The sequence below is a fragment of the Gadus chalcogrammus genome, chromosome 7 (assembly GCF_026213295.1).
Source record: "Gadus chalcogrammus isolate NIFS_2021 chromosome 7, NIFS_Gcha_1.0, whole genome shotgun sequence".
Taxonomy (NCBI): domain Eukaryota; kingdom Metazoa; phylum Chordata; class Actinopteri; order Gadiformes; family Gadidae; genus Gadus; species Gadus chalcogrammus.
In genome coordinates this window covers 1,873,784-1,897,284 of record NC_079418.1, presented here as the reverse complement: position 1 = coordinate 1,897,284, position 23,501 = coordinate 1,873,784, and the positions used below count along the sequence as shown (strand labels likewise).

General features: G+C 46.8%; 1 protein-coding gene across 3 annotated transcripts; it reads right to left on the bottom strand.

The window, feature by feature from the left end:
- Window positions 1-844: 844 nt before the first annotated feature.
- On the bottom strand, window positions 845-20,626 carry dnpep (aspartyl aminopeptidase). 3 transcript variants are annotated; one of them, XM_056594144.1, is made up of 15 exons: window positions 20,531-20,626; window positions 20,236-20,323; window positions 18,205-18,293; window positions 15,539-15,652; window positions 14,848-14,973; window positions 13,790-13,914; window positions 13,311-13,395; window positions 12,844-12,951; window positions 12,532-12,609; window positions 12,286-12,366; window positions 7,569-7,714; window positions 6,336-6,375; window positions 5,815-5,916; window positions 4,828-4,995; window positions 845-1,254 (listed from the first exon to the last, which is right to left on the bottom strand). In XM_056594144.1, exons 1-15 carry the CDS (start codon window positions 20,534-20,536, stop codon window positions 1,204-1,206), a joined length of 1,407 nt encoding a protein of 468 aa, XP_056450119.1. In that variant the 5' UTR covers window positions 20,537-20,626; the 3' UTR covers window positions 845-1,203. The 3 variants fall into 3 exon arrangements, with proteins under 3 accessions (XP_056450119.1, XP_056450121.1, XP_056450120.1); XM_056594145.1 differs by lacking the exons at window positions 845-1,254; window positions 4,828-4,995 and adding an exon at window positions 5,078-5,161; XM_056594146.1 differs by lacking the exons at window positions 18,205-18,293; window positions 20,236-20,323; window positions 20,531-20,626 and adding an exon at window positions 17,816-17,866.
- Between the last annotated feature and the right edge of the window lie 2,875 nt (window positions 20,627-23,501).

The following is a 23,501-nucleotide window of genomic DNA, read 5'->3' as shown; positions in this document are numbered from 1 at the left end:
CTGACACACAACCCGGCCTACAAGTGTTGATCACCGGGCCAAACATCCTACATTGAGGCTGCATCTTTAACGCTACAATCTAGACCTAAGACAACATGAACAATAACGTCTATTGTGTGAGTGTGTGTGAGAGAGTAGTATGTGTGTGTTTCGGCCCTCAGGTAAACACTTCATGATTCGCCGAATAACATCCAAGTTGTTATCCAACCTGCGAACTAGACACTTTAACAACTTAACCTCATTAAACAAAAAGCAGATTAACGCATAATGTATACTAATTAATGTAAAGTTAGTTAAACGTGGTATTCTGACCAATTATAGCACAAACATGGGTGAATTATGACAGAAAAGGACAGTGTCCGTCAACAAACATACAATATAACAATATAAAGCCTTATCAAAGATCTATCTTTAATATATCAAATTATTCTAATTAGTCTCACCGTATCGCGTGGCCGCTCCCAGCTGATACGTTAGCGCCATCAGGCACAGCGTGCGCCAAAGCCGCGCGGAACTCATGTTTTCCCGGGAAAGCCGCAGACTGGAGCCGCCAACCGCCGCTTACACTCCCGCCATCGCCAGAGAACGAGTGCGGTGGTGAGGAGTGGCTGCGCGCGCAGCTGTGACGGCAGGGGTCTCTCTCAACACGCTCCGTGTCCGTGATCAAAGCGCACCGACGGGTGTGGAAGTGCGTGTGTGTTCGTATGAGTGACGGCGCCGTGGGGAGCGACGAGCGCCCCTAATGTGAACGTGCGTCATGACGACACACCCCTCCATGCACTAACTAAACTATGTTAAACACAGAGCATCCATCACCAGAACCATGTTAGCAACATGTTAACAGAGATACTGGCGGGTTTTAATTGAAAGAAATGCAAACGTAGGTCAGTAGACTAGCATATTTTAGACATTTGACATTTGTCAAAACAATAGGAATTATAAACATAGGTAATTGTATTTTAATTAGCTCCATGAAGACATCTCAGACCAAGGAGTTCAGTGAACCGTTTTATTCAAAAGCTGGTCTCCCTCCCTCAGGAAGGAGGTCCCCACGTGGGGTCCAGGACTGTGCGGACCCCCTGGATCAGGGTCTGGGGGCGACCACTTGAAGGTCCTGTTCCTCAACGGCGCCCCCTGCCGAGCGCTTTGGTGAACCACAGGGACCAGGTCGGGTCTACAGCCCTCGGGGTCCGGTCTACAGGTCTAGTCCACGGTCAGCAGGGCCCTCACGGTGGGGAAGAGCTGGAAGAACGCCTGGGGGGAACAAAATGGATGAGCTCCACCGACGGATGAACTGAACCACCGGGGAGGCTAGCGGCTAACGGCTAAACAACACATTTCGGTGTTTACCTTGAAGAGGGTGGTGTAGTGCAGTGTGGGTGGTGCAGAGCAGTGGTTCCCAACCTGGGGGGAGCCCCAGAGAGCTAAGAGGGGCCGTGAAGCCTCTGACGGCTAGAGGCTAATTGACGTCCGAGCAATGCCGCAATTTCAGAATGTAGCGAATGCAGTAGCAGTGTGCCCGTGCCTGACGTCATAACAGCTCATCGAGCTTGAAAGAACTGAAGAAGGAGGACAGCACAGCGACGTCAGCTTCTCGTCCAAACTTTATTTCTACCCCCTCCACCAGTGGTGTAGTCTATTTTATTGTAGTAGGTATACTGTGATGATTCCCTCCCAGCCTCGTACAAACCCGTCCCACCGGTACGTGTACGTGTGTGGCGCTTATGGGGTGTCGCACCACACTCACCAACCGAGTATCACGATTATCAACAATCATGGAAAGCTGAGTAGGTTTATCAGTTTTAATAACAGTATGAACAAATAGAACACAAAAATTAAAAGTTGTCCTTTGTATGTCTATAGTAGCAATAGCACATGCTAAACAAGGACAAAATCTACTCAAAATAATTTAATGAACTGTTTACAACCATGGCTAACCAGTGCATGAGAAGGAGATGACAGGAGAATAATGTTTCACTCTTTCAATTGCTCTAATTTGAGCTCTTACTGTTGTTATCTAACATACCATACAGTAATTGAATTGTGTAAAAGTGTGAAATTACTGCACCTTAAAAATGACCATGAATTAGCTATACTCTCATTTGCATAGTGATTAACTTTATGAATTTAAATTGTGTATACCAACTGCATGTTGGCTGACATTTACCCAACTTTCTTTCCCTCCACTCTAACCAAGGATGCATGTTTTTAAATTCCCTAGCCTGACACCCAGTCTGAAAGGCTGGCCAGGGGTTCTCATCTAAAAGTAACAAGGAGATATAGGCCTACAGTGGGATTAAAACATTGTCTTCTGTTGACTACTTATTATACGGTTTACACATTAATATGGGAGGACTGGACACACACACACACGCGCGCGCACACACACACACACACACACGCACGCACACACACGCGAGCAGGAAGGGCTCGGCCCGCCAACTAACGTGCAGAGATGCAGGGGCAGCTTCGCGCTTCGTAACAGAGACAGGGCAGAGCGCGAGCGCGCAGGGGGAATTTTATGAATGGTGGATGTAGGAGATAACTTCCCCTGCTTAAAGCATTTTATTGCAGTTATACCCAACCGGTATTTGCGAAAAAATAAACACAGAAGTGAAAGATCTGTCACAAGACGATTGATACGTATCCGTGCACATTTTTAAGTGGGTATACGCAAATCCTGGTGCGTTCCTAGTGGGTATACGGCGTATACCTGCGTATCACGTAGACTACACCACTGCCCTCCACCATCGCAAACAATACGGCCGCAAACAGTGCTGTTCTGTAAGGGATAATGTACAGCACGCCGGGGATTATTGGGAAAATAAGCCCCGACAGGTGCTGTCTTTTTACAATTACCATTCGTAGTGTTCATCAGCAGAGAAATAGTCTGCCAAAGACGTTGAGTGACGTCGCTTAGCAACCGGACACACTGGGGTTGCTAAATTACCGGACTACTTGCGGATTGATAAGAAAGGCGGGAATCAGGCAAAAAATCCACTTTCCTTGTCAGCGGTCCAGTTCGGTGTACATAAAAGTACAGACGGACCAATTGAGAACTACTGCAGCTGCTGATGCCATCTCTCCAAGTTAAAAAGTAGCCGCACCCACCCCAAACCAATCGGAATAAGTGTATACTTGTCGATTACAGCGGACTACACCACCTCTTCTGTTCCGCATGGAATTCTATTCCGATCAGAGGATTGTATTCCGATTGAGGCGTGTATATGATCATTTTATATTCCGATTCAGCTGTTCTTCCACTTCTAATCGGATCAGAAGTGTCCATGTAAACGCGTCTAGTCTGATCCACATTGTACACTTTCTCTGGTCCTGTTGTGGCTTGGGAGAAGGGATGAATTATACCCCATTCTGCAGCCTCTCGGGATATCGACTGTCCGTGTTACATGTACCCAAAGCACATCGTTTGACCATGTATATTTTTTTGACACAAACATAAATCCATTTAATTGTTACATTATGCCACCTCCCTGATATTTTTAATAACAGGGAGGAGGCATAATACAACAATTATGTCCGAGTCCGAGCCGATGTCCGAGTATAGTTGAGGCTGGAATGTCATTGGCTCATCTGCGTTATAGGGGCGGAGCTTAGCGACAGGTCAGCGCGCAACAGACTGGAGGTGCACAACGACTTTGGACCGGCTGTCACGCATATTACACCTGACACACCAGCCCTGGCTGTGGGTACGCAAGCCCAAGGTTCACATGAATGAATGTAGGCCTACTAATGCCATGCACCGTAAGCTACAAAAATAATACATTTATTAACTAAAGGCACAAAAAATAGAAATGTATGGTTATGGGGGGAGGGGGGGGGAGGAAATCAGAAGTGAATTAGGGGGGCCCTGGAGAAAAGGTTGGGAACCACTGGTGTAGAGGGTGGTGCTCTGTGTGTAGTGTAGTGTGGGTGGTGTAGAGGGTGGTGCTCTGTGTGTAGTGTAGTGTGGGTGGTGTAGAGGGTGGTGCTCTGTGTGTAGTGTAGTGTGGGTGGTGTAGAGGGTGGTGCTCTGTGTGTAGTGTAGTGTGGGTGGTGTAGAGGGTGGTGCTCTGTGTGTAGTGTAGTGTGGGTGGTGTAGAGGGTGGTGCTCTGTGTGTAGTGTGGGTGGTGTAGAGGTTGGTGCTCTGTGTGTAGTGTAGTGTGGGTGGTGTAGATGGTGGTGCTCTGTGTGTAGTGTAGTGTGGGTGGTGTAGAGGGTGGTGCTCTGTGTGTAGTGTGGGTGGTGTAGAGGGTGGTGCTCTGTGTGTAGTGTAGTGTGGGTGGTGTAGAGGGTGGTGCTCTGTGTGTAGTGTAGTGTGGGTGGTGTAGAGGGTGGTGCTCTGTGTGTAGTGTGGGTGGTGTAGAGGTTGGTGCTCTGTGTGTAGTGTAGTGTGGGTGGTGTAGATGGTGGTGCTCTGTGTGTAGTGCGGTGTTGATGGTGTATTGTAGGGTGGTGTAGTGTAGAGCGGGTGGTGTATTGTAGTGTAGTGTGGGTAGTGTATTGTAGGGTGGTGTATTGTAGGGTAGTGTAGTGCAGTGTGGGTGGTGTAGTGTAGTGTGGGTGGTGTATTGTAGGGTGGTGTAATGTAATGAGGGTGGTGTATTGTAGGGTAGTGTAGTGCAGGTGGTGTAGTGTAGTGTGGGTAGTGTATTGTAGGGTGGTGTATTGTAGGTTAGTGTAGTGCAGTGTGGGTGGTGTATTGTAGGGTGGTGTAGTGCAGTGTGGGTGGTGTATTGTAGGGTGGTGTAATGTAATGAGGGTGGTGTAGGGTAGTGTAGTGCAGTGTGGGTGGTGTAGTGTGGGTGGTGAATCGTAGGGTGGTGTACCTTGAAGAGGGTGGTGCTCTGCAGCACCCCAGAGGTGCAGGTCATCTCCCTGATGGAGTGCATGGAGAGCTGGGGCGCCCCCACGTCCAGGACGGGGACCCCCAGCCGGGCCGACAGGATGGGCCCGATGGTGGTCCCGCACGGGCTGTCGTTACGCACCATCACGTCCTGGGGAGTTAGCGTTAGCTTAGCTTTAGCTCCAGGGTTAGCATTACCAGCACTAAGGGGCTGTCGTTATGCACCATCACGTCCTGGGGAGTTAGCGTTAGCTTAGCTTTAGCTCCAGGGTTAGCATTACCAGCACTAAGGGGCTATCGTTACGCACCATCACGTCCTGGGGATTTAGCGTTAGCTCACAGAGCTTGGGTTGGGGATCACAGAGTACCTAACGATACGATACATGGCCCGCGATACCGATAATATCGCCAGACAGCGATAATCGATATACATCGTTGGACAAACCTAGAACGATACATCACAATGTCTAATGCTTCGTTATGCTAGAGTAGCCAGTTAGGGTTTGTTTTAGGACTATTCATATTTAGTTATTAGACAGGTAGCTCCATTCTATTTTAAGGAGTTCTCTTTTGTTTATATTTGTTTCTTGGCTTTGACAGCACCTGGCGGCCCTTTTCTGACGGTTGTTCCCGTCTATTCCTTTGTCAGATTATAATAAAGCACAATAATTACAATCCCAATCCACCGGGTTGTGTGTGTTACTTGCCTTTCCCCCCCTTAACGAGGTGGGGTCGTAACATATGTCCCAAACATCCCAAACGTCGGTTCAAGATCCCCTGACTTGTGTGTAGAGCGCCTCCTCGTGGAGCAGGGACATCTGTTTAGAGCGCCTTACTTTATCAATTAAAGTATCGACACTGGGCCGATATCTCCAGTGAACTCTTCAGGAATGAGGCATGCGCCACTACCCATTACCTGGGGAGTTAGCGTTAGCTGTGGGGTTAGCATTAGCCTTAGCGTACGCGTTACCTGGAGGGGGACCTCCACCCTGCTGGCGATCTCTCGGAGCATGGCTGCAGTGACGGCGGTGGTGGCGTAGCGCTGGTTACTGTTGAACTTGATCACCGGGCCCTGCAGAGGACACAGAACACACACACACACACACACACACACACACACACACACACACACACACACACACACACACACACACACACACACACACACACACACACACACACACACACACACACACACACGAGGTCACTGAGTGACCGTTACCAAAGTAAAGGCGCACAGATCTACACGACCGTCTCAATGTCATCGTTATCATCTTCAAATCAGGAACAAAACATAATTCCAAAGATATAGATTTAAACGACTATCAATAAATAACCTTCTACCAAAACCAACCCTTTTCTAAACTTTCTCAACTTCACCATCAGTAATTCAACACTGAAGAGATGAGTCAGAGAGAGATGAGTCACAGTCCCTCTGAACACAGTCGAAGGTGTTATACAGGAGTGTTATATAGGAGGGTGTGGCGCCACCTTGTGGAAAGATGGTCGGTGGTTCTCGTCGTGCTTCTCCCTGTAGAAGAAAATAAAAACTGTTCAGAAAACATCCCTTTGTTTAGCTCTGCGGCTGGTAGTTTGTAGCCTGGGTATACCCAGGCTGCCTTGCCCGTGATTTATTTTGCTGCTAGGCAGCCTGGATTCCATGGATCCGATTTTCGCCTGAGATAGGGGAACCAATCACAGAACGGGGAGGGACGGCAAGACGATGACAACGTCGATGCAACACACCCATCGTCTTCGTCCTCATCAAATTTCTGTCGCTCTACATACGTCATCTGGTATAATCGATACGATTGGCTATGAGCTACGTACAGATTCATATGATAGACATTCGTAGCGTCCAATAAACAGCTCCGGGCAATCCTAAACCACGCCTCCAATAGAAAACAATGAATGTGTGGTTCCCAGACCTCTCCTCTATGTAGATTGAGAAGAGGTCTGGCCTTAGCCAGGCTGGGTAGTTTGGGTCGTTACTGAATGGTAGTTTGTACTAACTGGTAGGTTGTGTGTTACTGGTCTTACTGGTAGTTGGGGTGCGTTACTGGTGTTACTGCTCTCACTGGTAGTTAGGGGGTGTTACTGGCGTTACTGGTCGATAGGGTGTGTTACTGGTAGTTACTGGTGGTACTGGTCTTACAGGTAGTTGGGTTGCGTTACTGGTCTTACTGGTAGTTACTGGTCTTTAGGGTGCATTACTGGTAGTTGGGGTGTTACTGGTAGTTGGGGTGTTACTGGTAGTTGGGGTGTTACTGGTAGTTAATGGTAGTTACTGGTGTTACTGGTAGTTACTGGTGTTACTGGTAGTTACTGGTGTTACTGGTAGTTGGGGTGCATTACTGGTCTTACTGGTGTTACTGGTAGTTAGGGTGTGTTACTGGTAGTTACTGGTAGTTGGGTTGTTACTGGTTTTACTGGTAGTTGGGGTGTTACTGGTAGTTACTGGTGTTAATGGTAGTTACTGGTGTTACTGGTAGTTGGGGTGTGACTGGTGTTACTGGTAGTTGGGGTGTTACTGGTAGTTACTGGTCTTACTGGTCTTACTGGTCGTTAGGGTGTGTTACTGGTAGTTACTGGTAGTTACTGGTGGTACTGGTCTTTAGGGTGTGTTACTGGTAGTTACTGGTCGTTACTGGTGGTACTGGTAGTTACTGGTCTTACTGGTAGTTACTGGTGTTACTGGTAGTTACTGGTAGTTACTGGTCTTACTGGTAGTTGGGGTGCACGGCGTGGGCCATGTCGGCGCTCAGCATGAAGGAGAGGGGCGCGGCCCGATGGAAGGCGGAGGAGGAGAGGCGGGTCAGCACCATCTCCGTCAGGTTGGACTGGGCTCCCTGGGCGCTCTCCGACCCCACCTGGTGGCCGAGCACCAGAACACACGTTGGAACGACCAGTACCACAACACCACCCAAGTATAATAAAGAGCCTGGTGTGTCTCCCACAACAACACAAACACCACCACCAAATGAATCAGTGGAGATAAATACATAGTATATATAGTAGTGCTGTCAAGAGATTAAAATATTTAATCGCGATTAATACCATAGTTAACTCACGATTAATCGCGAGTAATCGGGATTAATCGCAATTTTTTTTCTATGCTAAAATATCCCTTGATTTCCTTGTCCCATTAATTTCTCATTTTAATGCTCTTATCAACATGGAGAAGGGCCATATACTGATCAAAACAGGACGATACAAAAAAAAAGCCTATAGTGCAATTAAACGATGAACATACAAACATACTGCCTTGAACATAGCAGTCAGGCTACTGCTTCTTTGTTTTGAGCCAAAGAAAAAAAAGAAAATACAATTGCGTTAATCGCGCGATAAAAAGATTAACGTCGTTAAAATTGGTTTGCGTTAACGCCGTTAATAACGCGTTTAACTGACAGCACTAATATTAGGGCCCAATGAATTCCGCGATAACGAAAACGCGGACGGAATCACGGATTCGGACAATAAAAACGGAATCTACTGATAATTAAAAAATTTTTTTATTAAGCAGGAAAGTATTAAAAGTTACAATTTAAAATGGGCCTGTCTTAGTAAAATAACTGATTTCCAGCAGGTTCCTGTTCTTCAGCACATATAACATGTAACGGGGACAAGGCACATCGCACGTCACATTTACAATATGCAGCGGAACGCAGCGTAATTCGCCATTATTTTGGTGAAATTCAGTTTCGAGGGAAAAGGGAAACAGCACAGGTGACATTAACGTCACTGAATGTTTAGCAGTCACTCCCACAACAATGTTAAAAAAAAATCCCCGGTCCACCACGCAAACAATAGGTCCCGCTCCTAACAAGAAGCCGAAGAAGTTGAAGCGCCCGTAATTCGGTTCTAACCCCAAATTCTGAGCCGAACAATATCCAATCACTCAGGTGATCAGCTGTTTTGTAGAATATGTCAACATACTATCGATTGGAAACGCAAAGATACGTGCGATGACCACTTGAAGTCCAAAATCCATATAAAAAACAATGAACGCCGTAGCCAGGGCACGCCCCTTCAAACAACAATTTGAGTTTATAAAAAAAGAGTTTATAAGCACTTTAATATTTATGTCATGTTGTTTTTATTTGAAGCACTAAAAACAGTGCAATGTTGTGATGTTTTAATAAATGTAGTCTTCTATCTGATTAAATTGTATTCGTTCGCACTTATTTGACACTCGTTCTGATGATTTTAATAGCTTTAAAGAGCCCATGCCATTAAAATCACATTTTTCCTGTTGTTTGTTAAATAACATAGGTCTGAATAAGTTTGTGAGCTGTGGTAAGTTTGAAATCTATGCAGTTTGTCTGCTGAATGCAATAGGCAATGAAAGGAAAAAGGCAGAAGAAATGAGCCAATCTGGATAAGGTGACACTGTGACGTAGCGTTGTCAAACTATTATTCATGGCCCTGCCCACTTGGTTGGTTCGTAACCACCCACAAGAATTCTGAAGGAGTCGTGATTGAGCTAGTGCTAAATGCTAATACGTGTATGGTAGTTGCTTAGTTCGTAGTAACAGGCTAGTTACAGAATTTTGAATGCAAGGGCAGAACGACATCGAAGTACATGAACTGCGACATGCTGCCTGCCGCCGGTTGCCGCGGCGCGAGGCACCACCGCCGCGAAGCACCACCGCCCGGCAGCAGGCAGCCGGGCGGTGGTGCCTTGCGCCGGCAGCAGGCAGCGCGCGGTTCTGTCTACTACAGATTGATGTGGAAGTGGAAGAACCAGAGACGTCGGAGAACCCGACGAAGTCCTTTGTGATTCATTATATCGTCTGGACGTGCACACAGCTTTTGGCCGTGATAATATGTATTATTTGATATAGATATCTATGTATTATATGATATTATTTAGATATAGAGCTCCAGGACTGTAACGCAAGTGTTGTACACTTCCTTGTTATTTGGATAACCGTTCTGCTGTTGGTGTGATGGCATAGCACGTCGGACTCTCGTCTCTGGTATTTCTACAACTAGACCCGTAGTGGGGGTTATCTCAGCCATGGTTGAGAATGAATTGGGGGAAAGGAACTTTGGCTTTGACTCCCTGAAGTCATGAACCACGACATGGAGGAGAAAGGGATTGTTGACCGCGGTCGTCTCCCGCCGGAGCCTGGCTGCCGATGGACCACCGCCTCGGCTTCAGGATGCGGTGATTAGTGCTGACCGCTGCCGAGGCGGCGGGAAGCAGGGCTCAAGCGGGATACATTCGCAGCCAACAATCCCTTTCTCCTCCACGTCGTGGTTCATGTAGCCTACTTCAGGGAGTCAAAGCCAAAGTTCCTTTCCCCCAATTCATTCTCAACCATGGCTGAGATAACCCCCAATACGAGTCTCGTTGTAGAAATACCAGAGACGAGAGTCCGACGTGTTATGCCATAACACCAACAGCAGAACGGTTATCCAAATAACAAGGAAGTGTACAACACTTGCGTTACAGACCTGGAGCTCTGCTCTATATCTAAATAATATCATATAATACATAGATATCTATATCAAATAATACATCACGGCCAAAAGCTGTGTGCGCGTCCAGACGATATAATGAATCACAAAGGACTTCGTCGGGTTCTCCGACGTCTCTGGTTCTTCCACTTCCACATCAATCTGAAGTAGACGCGGTCGTTGGAGATTCATAATAACCTATCGTCTGGAGGCTCACACAGCTTTTGGCCGTGATAATATACATTATATATTATATGATATAGATATCTATGTATAATATGGGTTTCTAAGAGCCATTGCGATACATCCACCGTAAACAGAGCGCATGGTACCGTGGCTACAAGCTGCTCAGGGCCAGGTGATAATATTATATATTATATGATATAGATATCTATGTATAATATGGGTTTCTACGAGCCATTGCGATACATCCACCGTAAACAGAGCGCATGGTACCGTCAGTGGCTACAAGCTGCTCAGGGCCACACCCCCACCCCCCTCCTTGACCTGCCTTGACACGCCCACCGTATACAGAGCGCATGGTAGTGGCTACAAGCTGCTCAGGGCCACACCCCCACCCCCCTCCTTGACCTGCCTTGACACGCCCACCGAAACAGCGCGTTTGGGGGAAGCTCAATGTGCGACTGTTTCGGAGTGACTGTAACTCTTCACCACAGCTGAATTTCGGGGACGTCTTTGAATACTGTGTTTGTGGCCCACTAATACCTATATTAAACCATCATAAAATAGAATGGCATGGGATCTTTAAGGGTAAAAACTAGAGCTGTCAGTTAAACGCGTTATTAACGGCGTTAACGCAAACCAATTTTAACGGCGTTAAAAAATGTATCGCGCGATTAACGCAATTATTTTATTTAAAAAAAGAAAAAGATTTTTTTTTTTGGCTCAAAACAAAGAAGCAGTAGCCTGACTGCTATGTTCAAATGACATTTGTTCAAAGCAGTCGTTTAATTGCACTATAGGCTCTTTTTTTGTATCGTCCTGTTTTGATCAGTATATGCCAATGTTGTTATCAATAAAAAATCATTTGCACAAGGCAAGCCGATGCACTTCACCATGTTGATAAGAGAATTAAAATGAGAAGAATTATGGGACAAAAAAATCAAGGGATATTTAGCATAGACAAATAATTGGCGATTAATCGCGATTAATCATGAGTCAACTATGACATTAATGCGATTAATCACGATTAAATATTTTAATCGCTTGACAGCTCTAGTAAAAACGGAATTCATGAAAATTAAAACGGAAAAAAATGAATTTGGGAAAAAATAAAACGGAATTTGGAGAAAAATAAAATGGATTTCATAGGGCCCTATAATATATGGTAAATATATAGTTATATTATGGGTAGAGATGACATCTCCATGCAGACTGCCTATGATTGCTGACACTGAGCAGTATTTGGCTATTTGCTTAGAGTTCTTATGGAGTCCAGCAATTTGCAATTCTCTAACACAGAGTCTATGAACATGTCCAAGGCCATCATAACTGAGTACAACTAGATTTGTGCCACAACCACCAACTGTTAAAGCATGTATTAATGGCTGGTATTTAAAACAATAAATCCGAAAATCACAGGTCCATATACAGTACATGTCAAAGCAACAACCCACTTCCTGAATCACAATGGTTTTTAAAAGGTCATCAACAACAAGAATGTCAGGAGTATTTGGAGAGTCTCTAAGAACACTTTCTAGGGAGTTATCATTTAAATGCATGAACCAGTTAGGTTGTATTTTTTTGTATGTATTGTGCTTATTCCATATACTTTGTGTAATTAATTCGCTTTAATGGACGGACACACACAAGGACAGACAGAGATATTTATCATGCTTTTTCTCTCACACACACACACACACACACACACACACACACACACACACACACACACACACACACACACACACAGACACAGACACAGACACAGACACAGAGAGAGAGAGTGTGTGTGTACCTCTTCGTTGTCGTACAGGCTGATCATGCGGATGTTTGGGTCAGAGGTCAGCGTGTCTCCGACGCAGGATTCAATCAGACCCTAAAGGAAGGGGTCAAAGATTGAGCAGAGGGGTCAAAGGTCAAACAGGGGTCAAAGATCGAGCAGGAGGGGCTCAAAGTTGGAGCAGGGGGGGGTTTGAAGTTGGTAGGGGTCAAAGGTGGAGCAGGGGGGGTCAGAGGTGAAGCAGGGGGGGTTAAAGGTCACCTCCAGGGCGCAGAAGCAGCTGTGCAGGTTATCCAGACGCGGGGCGTAGATGAACTCCTCGTAGACGCCCCCCAGAACCTGGGGAGAGGTCAGAGGTCAGGAGGCTACACGCTATAAGCTACATGCTAGGGTCTACAGATGTAAATTAGCGTGAAGCTACAATCTGGTGGCATCTGTTTAAAATGGTGACGTCGAGATAGGCCCTTTTAAATAAAATTAAAAAGAACACAGACAATTAGTAGCTCTCGCTCCCCCCTCCTCCCCCCTCCCTCTCTCTCCCCTTCCTCCCTCCAGTCGGTGGTTGGGTCTCACCCCAGGCTGTGTGTCTGTCAGACAGAGCTCAAAGTCCATCAGGGCGTCTGGCTCCACCCCCAGCTGCTCACACAGCAACTGGACCAGAGCAGGGTGGTGCTTCTCCGCCTACAGGGGGGGGGGAGAGACAGAGAGACAGAGAGAGAGAGAGAGAGAGACAGAGACAGAGACAGAGACAGAGACAGGCATTGGGGTGAGAAGAGGAGCTCATCATTCACTGGCCCAGCGTGCAGAAGTGGGGGTTGGGGTTAGAGATGCAGTGAATGGGGTTAGTGTTTGGAATGAGGCGTGTAAGATTCAAAGTACGTTTGTATGTTTCTTGGGTCTTTAAGTACATCTGCATGATTCTAAGTACTACGTGTGTGTGTGTGTGTGTGTGTGTGTGTGTGTGTGTGTGTGTGTGTGTGTGTGTGTGTGTGTGTGTGTGTGTGTGTGTGTGTGTGTGTGTGTGTGTGTGTGTGTGTTACCGTGGTCTTGGCGTCCACGGCGTTCCCAGATGAGGCTCCGTCCTTCTCCAGCTCTGCCTGGATCGCCGTGGCCAGGATTGGCACTCTGAGGCAGAACGAACACACACACACACACACACACACACACACACACACACACACACACACACACACACACACACACACACACACACACACACACACACACACACACACACACACACACACACACACACACACACACACACACACACACACACACACACACCTGAGCCTGGGGTGGTTTACCCTCATGAAGACCTGGGGCTAAAGCTACAGAGATAGTACCATGGTCTGTCTGTTTGTCTGTCTGTCTGTCTGCCTGCCTGCCTGCCTGCCTGCCTGTCTGCCTGCCTGCCTGTCTGCCTGTCTGCCTGTCTGCCTGTCTGCCTGTCTGCCTGTCTGCCTGTCTGCCTGACTGCCTGTCTGCCTGTCTGCCTGTCTGCCTGTCTGCCACTCACAGGTGTGTCTCCTTGTTGGGGCCGAAGCTGTCGTTGATGTCTCTCTGCAGGTGGATGGCCAGGTGCGGAACACGGAGGATGGGACGACCGACGTGGACCAGACGATGGACCAGACGCTCTCCCACCTACCAGGAGAGACCAGACCAGGACCAGTGAGGAGAGACCGGAGGAGAGAGACCGGACCAGGACCAGAGGAGAGAGACCGGACCAGGACCAGAGGAGAGAGACCGGACCAGGACCAGAGGAGAGACCGGACCAGGACCAGAGGAGAGACCGGACCAGTGGAGAGACCGGACCGGGACCAGAGGAGAGACCGGACCAGGACCAGAGGAGAGACCGGACCAGGACCAGAGGAGAGACAGGATCAGGACCAGAGGAGAGACCGGACCAGGACCAGAGGAGAGACCGGACCAGTGGAGAGACCGGACCGGGACCAGAGGAGAGACCGGACCAGGACCAGAGGAGATACAGGACCAGGACCAGAGGAGGGACCGGACCAGGACCAGAGGAGAGACCGGACCAGGACCAGAGGAGAGACCGGACCAGGACCAGAGGAGAGACAGGACCAGGACCAGAGGAGAGACAGGACCAGGACCAGAGGAGAGACAGGACCAGGACCAGAGGAGAGGAGGAGGCAGTTAGTTTAGTGGTCCTGTGGGACCCAAAGCTGAAGGGGTTTGAACCCCGAACCTGTGACCCCTTACCCTGCCCTGACCCTGAGGTCGTGACCCCTAACCCTGCCCTGACCCTGAACTCGAGACCCCTGACCCTGAGGTCGTGACCCCTAACCCTACCCTGAGTTCGTGACCCCTGACACTACCTTGACCCTGAGGTTGTGACCCCTAACCCTACCCTGAGTTTGTGACCCCTGACACTACCTTGACCCTGAGGTTGTGACCCCTAACCCTACCCTGACCCTGAGGTCGTGACCCCTAACCCTACCCTGACCCTGAGGTTGTGACCCCTAACCCTACCCTGAGGTCATGACCCCTGACCCTACCCTGAGGTCGTGACCCCTGACCCTACCCTGACCCTGAGGTCGTGACCCCAGATCCTACCTTGACCATGACGCGGCCGGCCACGGTGAGGTCGCGGTCGAACCAGGTATTCCAGATCCCTCCGCCGTAGCACTCGACCCCCACCTGAAGACACCCCTGGGAAGTCTTCTTAGAGCGAGGCTTCACCTGGGGCGACAGACAGACAGACAGACAGACAGACAGACAGACAGACAGACAGACAGACAGACAGACAGACAGACAGACAGACAGACAGACAGACAGACAGACAGACAGACAGACAGACAGACAGACAGACAGACAGACAGACAGACAGACAGACAGACAGACAGACAGACAGACAGACAGACAGACAGACAGACAGACAGAGAGAGGCTTCACCTGGGGCGACAGACTGCCATAACTGTAGCTCTTACTCAGGCCACTAGATGCCATTGATTAATTAACTTAAAATGGTCTTTGCTTTACTAACTATCCATCTTTCAATAACCAAGTGAATCATAAATACCAACAAAAATAATTTTAATAAACGTTAACTAGCTCTACATCTTGATGAAAATAGGAGAAACAGAAGTCAATCAGTGGCTATAATAACCAACCTCTGGTGCATCAGACAGGCATAGGTCATCATTGAACCAGCCAATTACAAACCGACCAATGACAGGTCACCAGTCAGTACCGGGGTGGGGCTGTCTATGAGGGGGGCGGGGCCTGAGGCGGGGACGGGGCTTACCCTGAGACAGGGGCTGTCGGTGTGCGCTCCGATCATGGAGAAGCCGTTGCCGGGGAGGAAGAGCCCACCGACGGCGAAGGCGATGAGGCTGGAGTAGTTCCTGGTCATGAAGTACTGCAGGAGAGACAGGAAGTTACAGTTAGTACGGTTAACGGCGACACAGATAACGGATCGCTAGATAACACTTGTTTTTACTTTATATTTGTATTGTATTGAATTGTTTAATCGAATTTAGCTAGTAAACTGAGTGTTCAAAGCAGGTTTCAAAAACCATTCGCGCTTATGTTGCCGAACACCAAATAACATAATACAGATAACGGATCGCTAGATAACACTTGTTTTTACTTTATATTTGTATTGTATTGAATTGTTTAATCGAATTTAGCTTGTAAACTGAGTGCAGCTTTCAAAAACCTGTCTTGTCACGCTCAATGAAGGAGTGCAATGAACGCGCATGAAAGTTTGCGAATGTTCAAGAACCTTCCTACGTCATTCGACGCGATCGCCCGTTGGCAACAGACGATCGCGTCGTCTGTTGCCAGGCAGGTTTGGAATTTGTCAACAACTGATGACGTAGGCCGGTACAATTTTCGCCCCCGGTACAATTTTAACGTGACAGTGGCACCCGGAGATGCTAACAATAAGGTCAGCTAATGCTAACCCTAGCTGTGGATGGACTCCTATACTGATGATAAAGGTCAGCTAATGTTAACCCTAGCTGTGGATACAGACTTCTATACTGACGCTAATGCTAACACTAGCAATGCCTGTCCTACTGCTCAGTAGGGCTGTCCCCAAATCTGAATTTTCTGAGTCGAATCAGATCTGCCTTTTCAGTCCAGAGATTAGACTATTGTAATACTTTCTATTAACACTCTGATTTGGTATTCTATAGGCCTTTTATATATGCTAGTGCGTTACGCTCATTACGTTCTCACCTGAACAGTTTTCTGTCAATCAAAGTCGTCGGAATTGTAGCCAACTTATTCCTGTTGGTTTTAATTAGGCTCCTGCCCATAATGCGGTCCGATAATGAACACGGGGCATATGTATAGGCTAGTGGATAATCCACCATATGAGCCCCGTGTTCACGATCCGATTGCATTTATTGAGCCCGAAAAAATAGACAGCGCGGTGTCGCCTTACTGACTGCACTCCTAGAGAAAATGTAGCAATAATGTAAGGGGAGACAGCCGCTTCCCTCTGAGATTCTGTCTAGCATACAAAGTTACAATGAATCAATCGCCACAGTGACATGGACAGTGTCTAAATAAAGCTTCTCTTGTTAGACGTGGTTGAATGAAAAGCTAATTCTTGCATACAAAGTTTGCATTTCACTTTGTTACGGTTGTCCTTTAAATGTTTGAAATGTCGCCACACTCTTGACGTCTTCTGAGACATGGTTATAGGCTATGGTAGTATTTGCTAGAGTAAAACCACCAACTGCTCTGGTTTCAATTTGTATCCATTTCAGCACACGTCGTGGCACATCAGTCCTTCTAAAATATGTAATTATAATTATTATCCATATAAATGTTATTCCTGTGCCTTTTAATGTTGAAAATTCTATTTTCAGTTTTATTACACACCACTCACTGACGAAAAAAAATAAAAAATTCAAAAACGATGAAAGGAAGACGGCAGGAAACCCCGCAGTCGACTCAGATTCTCTGAGTCGACTCCTACTGATGACTCAGATTCTCGGAGTCGACTGCGAGGTTTCCCGACTGATGATTCGAATCATCGACTTTCAGGGTAAAGCCCTACTGCTCAGACTCCTATACTGATGCTAATGCTAAGACTAGCGCTGCGTGGGGCTAGGTTAGCTGATGCAAGTCCTAGTGCTGTGTGGGGCTAGGTTAGCTGATGCTAGCCCTAGTGGTTGGTACCTTGTTGGCCGGCCTGATGTCCCACTGATCAGACTCCTATACTGATGCTAACACTAGCGCTACGAGGGGCTAGGTTAGCTGATGCTAGTCCTAGTGGTTGGTACATTGTTGGCCGGCCTGATGTCCCAATGCTCAGACTCCTAATGCTAATGCTAACACTAGCGCTGCGTTGGGCTAGGTTAGCTGATGCTAGTCCTAGCACTGCGTGGGGCTAGGTTAGCTGATGCTAGCCCTAGTGGTTGGTACCTTGTTGGCCGGCCTGATGTCCCACTGATCAGACTCCTAATGCTAATGCTAACACTAGCGCTGCTTGGGGCTAGGTTAGCTGAGGCTAGTCCTAGCGCTGCGTGGTGCTAGGTTAGCTGATGCGAGCCCTAGTGGTTGGTACCTTGTTGGCCGGCCTGATGTCCCACTGCTCAGACTCCTAATGCTAATGCTAACACTAGCGCTGCGTGGGGCTAGGTTAGCTGATGCTAGCCCTAGTGGTTGGTACCTTGTTGGCCGGCCTGATGTCCCACTGATCAGACTCCTAATGCTAATGCTAACACTAGCGCTGCTTGGGGCTAGGTTAGCTGATGCTAGTCCTAGTGCTGCGTGGGGCTAGGTTAGCTGATGCTATCCCTAGTGGTTGGTACCTTGTTGGCCGGCCTGATGTCCCACTGCTCAGACTCCTAATGCTAATGCTAACACTAGCGCTGCGTGGGGCTAGGTAAGCTGATGCTAGTCCTAGCTCTGCATGGGGCTAGGTTAGCTGATGCTAGCCCTAGTGGTTGGTACCTTGTTGGCCGGCCTGATGTCCCACTGCTCAGACTCCTTCAGCTCCACGAAGCCAGCGGCAAGGAGACGACGCTTACATTCTTCCACCACTGGGGAGGAGGAGGAGGGGGGAGGAGGAGGAGGAGGAGGAGGAGGAGGAGGAGGAGGAGGAGGAGGACTCATTCAATTTCATTTAGTTTGAACTTTTGTGAATTATTCTTCCCATTTCCCACTTCCCAAAACCTAAGCGCAATCGTGTCTCATGACTACTTTCCTTCCCCTTTAGAAAAGACTGAATCAGAGGTTTCAGATGGAAACACGTTATGAAATATTCTGTCCAGCTCAAGGTCCATATCAAAATAGTACAAGTTCTTGCCTCAGCAGATTCTAGTCAAGATAAGATATGTCCTCCTGTTGAGACAGAGACCTTCAACTGTTAGCGGACTTCTGATCATTAATAACTTTTATGAGAGTCACTTCAACTAGATCATTAACAACCATCTCTGTGAGCAACCTTACAGCACACTATTCACAAAGTATTGCAGTTGGTTTTAAATAGATTTAGGGCAAGAAGACAAACCTTAAAAAAGAATGAAAGTATAACATTAATATAGGAAAATATGGAACCCGTAAAGGGACATGGGATAAAAAAAAAAAGAATAACATTTCTCGTGACCACGAGAAAGTATCTGGTGCTCACGAGAAAGTATCTGGTGCTCACGAGAAAGTATCGTACGCATATCACTGGCAGTGTGTGTGTGTGTGTGTGTGTGTGTGTGTGTGTGTGTGTGTGTGTGCTTTAAATATGAATAAGTGCACATGTAAATATAGATTTTATTTTTTAGTATTTTTAGATTTTTATTTTAGTATTGATTGTTCAGCATGATGCAGTCTAGTGATTTGGGATTACGTCTGTGAAGTGTCCCTACCAAAGCTGAGACCAAATTTACGCCCATGGAATAAAGTACCCAGCTTGTCAAGAATGGGTGGCCGCTTCATCCCGACCTATAAGGCACACTAACCATCTCGTAGTTGGAGGCAAGAGTACGCGCTCCAATAGTGCAAGATAAAAATATAGCAAATTCATTTGAATGATTTTAGCTTGTGAGTGCCCGTGCCCGCGATAAATCACACACAAGCTAAAATCATTCAAATTAATGTACTTTATTTTTATCTCAAATTATTGGATCACGTATACTCTCTTGCGCTCCGCCTCCAACTACGAGATGGTTAGTTACACCTTTCCTGCTGTCGGCTCCCAGACCGAGGAGCACAGGTGAGACGTTCCCTCCAGGGCCGATGCTCTCTCGGGGGCAACACCCTTCACTTTGATCGACAGTGGGTCTGCTTATAGGTCGGAATATGGTTGGAATGAAGCGGCCACAGATTCTTGACAGGCTGGGTAGGCCTACTTTATTCTCACACACAACCGGACTCGTTCATTACTTCACTAAACTGACACGCACGCTAACGCTCGCTCTCCTCGCTCGTCCACCCGCTCGCTGACGACACACACACACACACACACACACACACACACACACACACACACACACACACACACACACACACACACACACACACACACACACACACACACACACACACACACACACACACACACACACACGTTACTTTCTCGTGCGCACCAGATACTTTCTCGTGCTCACGAGAAACGTTTAATTTTTATTTATTTTCCCCGCTGTCACTTTACGTGTTCCGTAGGAAAACATTCGCATGCGTTTATTAATTTTGTAGGGACTGACTGCAGCATTTCCTATCTCAGGTTTTATTGCCCACTCTGTCAAACACTCTGAGGACAGCTTAGTTGCAGTGATCTCCAAATAAATGTCATGCATGGTACTGGAGATGGAGGTAAGATGAAGACCTAACAGGGTTTAGCTCTTTTCGTCTCCCTCTCTTAGCTCTCATATTTTACCTACAGCAACTTTAAGCCATTAACCCTTTAATTAATCGAATAACGGTGTAGCATGAAGACCGGGGGTCCAGCAGGTCTAGGACCTAGTCGAGGAGGGGGTCTTAGACTCTTACCGTGATAGGGGGAGACCCCTGCGTTGACGAACGTCAGGAACTCCTTTGCCGCTTTCTGGACCGCTTCCTTGGAGTTCATGATGAGCGCCTGGAGGGAGGTTAGGGTCGGGTCGGGGGTTAACTAGGTCGGGTGGTACTGGGCAGATACTTGGATCCTGAGTCCTTTCCACAGAAGAAGTGTTGCAGAGGCTAACGCGTTAGCTTCTGGAGCTACACTGCAGACAGATTCCTCTACAAAGTGACGGAGAACGAGGAACTAACACGGACTCAAGTCTAGGGATCATATGGGTCCTACCTGCATGGAGTGGACTCTGAGACCGGGACGGGAGGAGGTCTGTGTGTGGGTGACAGCGAGAGTCGTCAGCTGTCACTCAGAAGAAGAGTTTAAATGACTGAGCCACAGCGCCTTCCGCCGGGCCGGAGGGGAATACCATAGACATGGGTTTCATGTCTATGGTAATACATCATAGACGGAGCATCGAACGCTTTTGTCATACGTGTTGCTAAAGCAGGACACATGGTTTGGCGTGTTTTATTATTCATAGTTGGCTTAACAATAATATAATATTCTATTAGGCTAGATGCTATAAGTGACCTGACCAGACGTCCGAGATCAAAACTGGGAACATAATCCCCGAGAAGTGGGAAAAAAACGGTCAGCTATTTTTATGTTGAAGAAACAATATATGAATAGGCTATATATAGGCTACATACATATCCTACATAAACAATGTATGAATACATTAGATATCTATACATCTTACCTTATAGACAGTATCTCTGACTGTTGCTGCAGCAGCAGAGTTATGTCTTGACACTTTGTAGTGATATTTTATATTTACTTTTATTAACAACATTCTTTCATCACACCACCAGGTGTGGTGTGATGAACTGTTTAAGCCGTTTTGGAAATCTGCCCCTTATGTCATCCCAGGTGGGCATGTGGGGGGCATATCATGTGACCTTTAGAACAACATGAGATACTATAGCCTTATTACTCACCACAAACCGCCAGTGACTGTCATTGATATTTACAAAAGACACTGCACCATCAAAACAGTCAAAGTCCACCTGTGTAAACAACAAGGACATACATTTGAATACTGATTCAGATTTCAGATTCTGATTTTATTCGTCACATGCACAAACAATACATTGCAGTGAAATGTTCTCAGTCGGCTCCATGCTAAATAGTCACATAACAAACATAACAAAACGGTAAATACATTCAAGATGTCAGAGGGTTATTGCACATAGGAATAAAAAAAAAAAAGGGGGTTACTTAAATAAATATATAATGCCGCTTTTCCACCGCACATGTAGCTCGACTCGACACGACACGACTCGACACGACTCGACACGGTAGCAGCGCGGGTGCTTTTCCACCGCAAATAGTACCTCCGGGACGTGGGCGGGGTCGTCTGCGCGAAAGGGCCGTGATGTATTTTTGTACGCGACGCAAACAACACCTACGTAACCCACACATGGACAGAACCCACATAACAACAATGGAGAACATCGATGCGATGGTATTCGTGTTCGTATTATTAGCTGGCATGTTGAAGAAGTGGAATATGTTGGCTGCGGCGCTACTATGGCTGTTCTATCGTTACCAGCATGGTTGCCATGTCGCTCTCGTGACTTCGTCACACTCTCTGGCCAATCAGTGGCCGGCCGTCTGCCGACGTCACCTTTTAGCATCGGCTCAGCCGCTTGGAACCTAGAGCGAGGCGGTACTAGAAAAAGCAGCCACTTGAGGTACTAGATCGCGGTGGAAACGCAAAAAAGGCGAGCTGAGTCGAGTCGAGTCGAGTCGTGTCGAGCTGGTACCATGCAGTGGAAAAGCGGCATAAGTGCAGTTGCTATAAAGGGCTTAATCAGTACCATTTAGATACCTGACAGCTTGGGGGTAGAAACTCTTCCTGAGTCTCTCAGTCTTTGCCACCAGTGAGCGGTGTCTGCTACTGGTACTGCTCAGTGAATTCAGCTCAATCCACTCTAACAAAATTACATAATATGCTGTGTTTCTACAGTTACCGGGATACCTTCATATTGACATAGAAATGAAAATATACAAACTTTTCTCATTTGGTGTCGCAACAATTGTTGCCTTGTGCCTAGTGATCCATCTGGAGCAGACGTCCAGACTTTTCAAATCTATTAAGAGCAGCCCAAATGTAGCATTCAATTGCCTGCAGGGATGAAAAATGTAGTTATTCACACCAACATGTAAAACATTTCAATGATTAAGAAGCAAATTACTGTGTTCCAACAGATTCCTACAATATTGTGTGTAGAAAACTGCAATGATCATCAATACATAGAATTCATACACTTTAAGGTTTTTTGATGAAATAACCAAACCATATTTTCAATAGCTCAACACAACTGCAACAACAATTGGTTTCCCCCAAATTCAACACAAAATATCACCACTAATTGTTGTGGGAAGTGAACACTGCATGTTCAAAAGTATTGGCACCCTTCCCAACAAAAGCAAACTTTTCATTGTTAAAATCCAGTGCTACCGTTACAGGCAGTCAGACGTCAGCTGTGGTATCATTCCCAAGAAATATAAACCCATTTCTAATGGACAATAAACTCCAGTTTACTCACTATGCATCTCTATTGGTTTCTATGGACAGCATGAGGTTTTCTTTAAGGATTCCAAATATTTGAATGAATCTACCTAACCCTTTATATGCAGCTGATTATCAGTGCCAGCGATTAACACTACTTCCTCCGACACTGATAATCAGCTGCATATGAATGAATGAATGAATTATCTTTATTGTCAAAGTACAGGTACAGGTACAGATAAATCAAAATTTGGGAGAGCTCCCCCCTGGTGCTTAAAGGGGTAGTGCTAGTGTGCTTTTATCACTGCAAACGACACTTGTTGTGAACTCCTCATTGCATTCATTTGTAAAAGTTAAATCCTTTCTGCTGTGTCTAAATTTGATTACTTACCTCACCATTGAGAAGTTCATGTGGTCGTAGTGTTACCAAGTCTGCATGCCACAAAGTAAAGGCACGAGGAGGTGATTTAATAACTGCCACTACTACTTCTGTTTGAGGTTGTTCCCACAGCATCTTTACCTACAATATAAGGGAAATGACGATGGAAATGCTTTAAGGTGATTTTGCCTGGTTCACAGTTTGTTCATTTAATTCCTACTGCAACACTTATTTGGTTTTTATAAATACCTCTTCTCTCCACTTCTGTTTCTGCTCTGCTCTTGTCCCCATCTCTGTAATTTCTCCTT